Source organism: Lepus europaeus, chromosome 1 (assembly GCF_033115175.1).
Source record: "Lepus europaeus isolate LE1 chromosome 1, mLepTim1.pri, whole genome shotgun sequence".
Taxonomy (NCBI): domain Eukaryota; kingdom Metazoa; phylum Chordata; class Mammalia; order Lagomorpha; family Leporidae; genus Lepus; species Lepus europaeus.
Window position 1 is genome coordinate 176,462,343 of NC_084827.1, and position 4,729 is coordinate 176,467,071.

Below are 4,729 nucleotides of genomic sequence, written 5' to 3' on the forward strand. Positions count from 1 at the left end.
TCATAGCATCGGCCGCCCCCGCTGTCAGGGCCAGGACAGGAAACCGTCCTGGCAGGGTGGATTGGCAGCACTGGGGACACAGTCGAGGCAGCCAGTCCGGCCCCCAGCCTCACGCTGTGCCACTCAGGGGGCGCACAGGTCCCCAGGGGATTCTGCTACAAATAAACCTGGACTGGGGAAGCTGGTGCAGAGAGATTGTTCTGGGAGCAAACGTCTTGCCTTCCCCTCTGTGCCTGCCTCGGACTAAACCCTCGAGTACAAAGGGGACGAGGAAATAAAGACAGTTTCCAAGGTGTTCATGGAGTGACTTTTTTTTTTCTTTTACAATTTTTTCAACTAGTTAGGACAAAAACATTACAATGATTGACTTCTTTCATTTAGTTACATAAATAAAATTTTTATAAATATCTCTTTATAAACAATATAAATAGCTTTACAACATAAATACATTTAGGCATGACATGAATGTACAAATAGCAATGTTTTACAGCTGGTTTTGTCAGTCTCTTAAAAACTGTCTCTTGTCATCAACCCGGTGTAGGTGTGTGTCTCATGTATATAATATATATATAATATATAACTTTTTATTTTTCATTTTCAAAAAAAATTAAACAATAAATTCATACCCCCCTCCCCAAATAATAATAAAACAGCTGGTGTTGTGTATTCCCAGTACCAGGAAAAAAAAAAAAGAGAGAGAGAGAAAGAAATGTGAAAGCCACATTGCGTTGGAGGTGCTTCCAGATACTGGAGGCGGTGACCAAGGATGACCTCAGCACAGCCGAGCGAGCTCCCAATCCTGAAACACAGCAGACACAGGACGCTCAGTCGGGCGCTTCTAGAACCTTCCCCCCTTGCCCGCAGCCGCAGCACGAGGCTTTGCCCTGCAGGCCCCCGGCCAAGGCCTGCCCGTCCAGGGCAGCCGTTGCCAGGCCCTCACCTCCCGCTGTGCCCTTGGCATTGCCGTCCCAGCACAGGTGGGACCAGAATGCCCGCCCGGCTCCCTCCGCCCCCTCCGTCTAACTACAGGCTTCGTGCTGGCGCTCAGAGACGCCCGGCGAGGGCCGGAGATGGAAAATCTCCTCCCCACCTCTACCCCTCTTTGCTTCCACACACTCCAGGCGGGTGCCTGCCTCTGCTGCGTGTGTCTGGGTGGCTGGGGAAGGGGGACGAGGGCCATCGGGGCAGTGAGGGATCCTGCGCTTGACACCCCCGCCCCCCGAAGCCCTCCATGGCCGAGTGTTGCTTTCTTCATCCATAAAATGGGATAATAGCCACCTCCCAGGGCTGGCTCTGGGACTCCACAGGGGACACATGCTGAGCACTGGCAACGTCTAGGTCCCAGCTGCCACTTCCTTCCCTGCTCAGCGTCCCCTCGGAACAGGGCTGGGCCAGGGCCCCCTTCAGAATCCCGGGAGATGGTGTCTCTCACCAGCCCTGGGGAAGTGTCAGTCACAACAAGGTGGGCGGGTTGTTATCCGAGTGACCTGACCCAGGCTGTACACAGTCCCTGCTACTGGGCATGTGGGTGCCCCAGGGCCCCAAGGACGTGCCCTTCTGAGTGGGGTACCCAGAGGGGGCCCAGGCCTGCACGGCTCCATGAACTTTCCCCTGCTCAGCCGTCCTGTGTGTTTAAACAGATGACAGGTGTCTGTGATGTTCCTGCGCCTGGGGCAAAGTCTTCACTCGGGTATCGGCCACACCCCATCTCTGTCATTAGCACTTTATAATCAAGACCTGGAACCAGCAGCCACGGTCATTATGGTGGTGCTGAGAGTCAAGGTCGGCCCTGAGCGGAGCCGTGGTCACAGGCTCACAGGTAGGTTCATTCAGGTGAAACAGATGTGGGTCCTTCTCCTTTAAGCAAACATAAGGCCGTGGCCTGGGACTGTCCACCAGGAACCCACAAGTACAATGTGCTGGTCTCGCACCAGGTGGGGCGGGGACGGCTAGGGATGTCAGTGTGGGTGTCTTCCCTACGAAAGCTTCTTGGAGCTTGGCAACCTCCCAGGGCGAAGGCGGGGCGGAGCCTTCGCAACTGGATCCCTCCTCCCTGGCATCTCTCACTGCCCACAGGGCCTGTAGCCAGCCATGCTGGAGAACGCGGTGCCCGTGGAGATGGGCACACCAGGCACAGACCCACAGAAGGACAACTGCTATTTGCTTAGATTCCAAAGCCTGACCTTGACCTTGCACCCCATCTGGTCGTTGTTTAGACAGAATGCAAGAGAGCGAAGACAGCATGATGGTAGCCCCTGCGGCTGGCCCCAAGGGCTTACATCATTTCCCTCCCTGGGCAGGGGGAGAGTTCAGTGCAGAACTGAGTCTGAGCCCGGTCAAATCTGGCTGCAGAGAGGAAGGGGGCTGGTTAAAACCTGGGGCAGGTGCAAGAGGGACAGACAGCCCTGAGCTTGGGCCTGCAGATGTCTCTGGTCATCGACAACATTTTGAAGAGCCCCTGTTGGGGACACTGTGAGTCCTAGGTTGCCTCGGGCTGGCATCTGGCCCTTAAGTGGCTCCTGATTTAATACAGGAGGCGAGCAGGTACAAAGGTGAAAAGGTATCCACGGAGAGGTGCTTGGGTGCACACGACCGGGCTTTTTTTTGGGTGGGGAGTAACTGCCCCATGGGCTGGGTGTGGGACAGGCAGTGGCAGAGGTCCAGCTGGGGACAAGGCTTGAAAGCAGCAGCTTGCTCCTAACACACCCGCATGTCAGGGTCCCAAGGAATTCCATGGGCATTGGCAGGCAGCCGGATTGGAGGGAGGCAGAGAGAGAGAGAGGCAGTGAGGATCTTTGTAGAGGGATACTGTCACCAGGTAACACCTGGCCAGGGCTGCCCGCAGGCTTTCCAAGCTGCTGGGGAGGAGGCCACAGCAGAGACGGGGACCTGGAGCACCATCTGGGTGGAGGACAGGGTTTCGAGGGACTCCATCTGGGACATGTCCAGTTTGAGGCTGGGCAAGATGTAAGGTCTATTGTATTCTCTTCCTTTGCCTGCCCTGAAATAGTGTCCCAAGCACCGTGGTTGGCCCCCAGAGCCTGGCGGCTGCAGCGGCGTCAGGACCCTGGACAGACCAGTTCGCCCACAGCTGGGCTTAGAGAGGAGAATCAGAATGCCCAAGAGCGCCCAGCTGGGCGAGAGGCAGGTATTTTCCCAGGTCTGTCCCCCTGCAGGGACAACAGGTCTGGCAAGCTGTCCTGGCTGCCCAGTGCCGGAGGCCACCGGCACAGCGGCACAGGCAGACTTAGCCTGGCTGGTGGGTATGTCTTTCTTCAGTCCTCCCAACACACCTGGGCTCTTTTGACTCTCCCAACACTGCTAACTCACCTGCCAGTTCAGAGGTGGGCGGGACCTCACCATGCCTGTTTCTGCTTCTCCAGGCAGCCAGAGGTGCCCATCCTGGCTGTGCGCTCCTGACCTTACCCAAGTTTCCTGACCACTGTATCCTTCCCTTTCTTCATCTGCAAACTGGGGAGCAAGTGGGGTGGCAGCAGCAAATATGCACCCCTCGTGGCCATCACCTGGCTCCCTCCAAGGGCCAGGGGATGAGTGAGCCACCGCTGCCTGTGGTTTGGCTCTGGGGGGCTCCAGAGCAGGGCGCGCGGGGTTGGTGGTACTCACCGCCGCCAGGGGTCGCCGCATTAACATCCCAGGCCGCTCATGGAGCCGATCCGGTCCAGTTTGAGGCCAAAGCAGCCCTTGGACAAGCCCTTCTTGTTGGTCCCTTTGTATTTGCGGGCGTTGGGGTGCTCGTGCAGAAGGCGCGCCCACGCCGCCCGCGACTTGGTGTCCACACGCAGGTCCCGCAGCAGTCGCGATCGGTCGCCCTTGAGGTTGGCGCCTCCGCCCCCGGGAGCCTTGTCGCCCTTCTTCTGCCCGCCGCCTGCAGTCTGGGGCTCGGGCACCTCCTCCCCAGGCGGGTTCCGTGGGGCCTGTCCAAAAAAAGAGTGGGCAGGTGAAGGGATGCACGGTTGCAGCGCAGGGCGCCCCGTGGGACCCCGGGTGCTCCGGCCCGACGCGCCCACCGGCGCGAGTCCCTGCAAAGCCCTGAGCGCGCTCCCACCGACGCCGGCCCGCCCGGCCCGCGTCCACCTGCCGCGCGCCCGCGGCCGTCCGCTCCCTCGGGGCGCGCCCTGACCTCCCTCCTGCCGGCTTGTGGGGCAGGGAGGCCGCGCGTGAACGGACGTTCTCCGAGGCTGGGGGAGCAGGCCACCGATCCCAGCTTCCGACGGCACATCTCGGGGCACAGCCCGCCCGCTCTGCTCCCTCCAGCGCGCCTCATCGTCCCAGGCCTCTGGCCTCCCTCGCGGCTCACAGGCCCGGAGCCCCCGCGACAGCACCCACCTTCGGCGCCGCCCCCGGCTTGGCTTCGGAGGGCCGGAGCGAAAGCAGCGTGAGCAGCAGGGCGCAGGCCAGCAGCTGGGAGAGGTGCATGGTGCCGGCGGAGCCGAGGGGCGCAGACGGGCAGCACCGAGGGCGCGCGAGGCCGGAGGGCGGACCGGCAGGCGAGTGCAGAGCGGGCTGGCAGGGCTGCCGGGAGAGCGCGGGTCCCAGTGCTGCGCGGCGCCGGCTGGGTGCGCTCTGAGCCCGCGGCTCCGCTCGCGCCTTTATAATCCAACCTGCCGCTGATGTCATCCTCCCGCCCACCCGGCCGCCCCGGCCAATGGCACCGCACACGCGGCCGTGCTGAGGGCCGGGAAGGGGGAGCCGCGGGGGCTACATCCCA

At 60.6% G+C, this 4,729-nt stretch overlaps 1 protein-coding gene across 1 annotated transcript; it reads right to left on the minus strand.

Annotated features, from left to right (window-relative positions):
- Positions 1-631: 631 nt before the first annotated feature.
- On the minus strand, positions 632-4,437 carry NPPC (natriuretic peptide C). Its single transcript, XM_062202418.1, has 3 exons — positions 4,348-4,437; positions 3,625-3,935; positions 632-799 (listed from the first exon to the last, which is right to left on the minus strand). The coding sequence occupies exons 1-2, from the start codon at positions 4,435-4,437 to the stop codon at positions 3,645-3,647; spliced, it is 381 nt and encodes a 126-aa protein (XP_062058402.1). The 3' UTR covers positions 632-799; positions 3,625-3,644.
- Between the last annotated feature and the right edge of the window lie 292 nt (positions 4,438-4,729).

Bases quoted from the DNA above. Each gene is read 5' to 3' on its own strand.
- NPPC (XM_062202418.1), bottom strand. From the start codon at position 4,437: ATGCACCTCTCCCAGCTGCTGGCCTGCGCCCTGCTGCTCACGCTGCTT. The intron at 3,936-4,347 runs GTGGGTGCTGTC...TTTTTTGGACAG, and splicing joins AGCCGGGGGCGGCGCCGAAG to GCCCCACGGAACCCGCCTGG.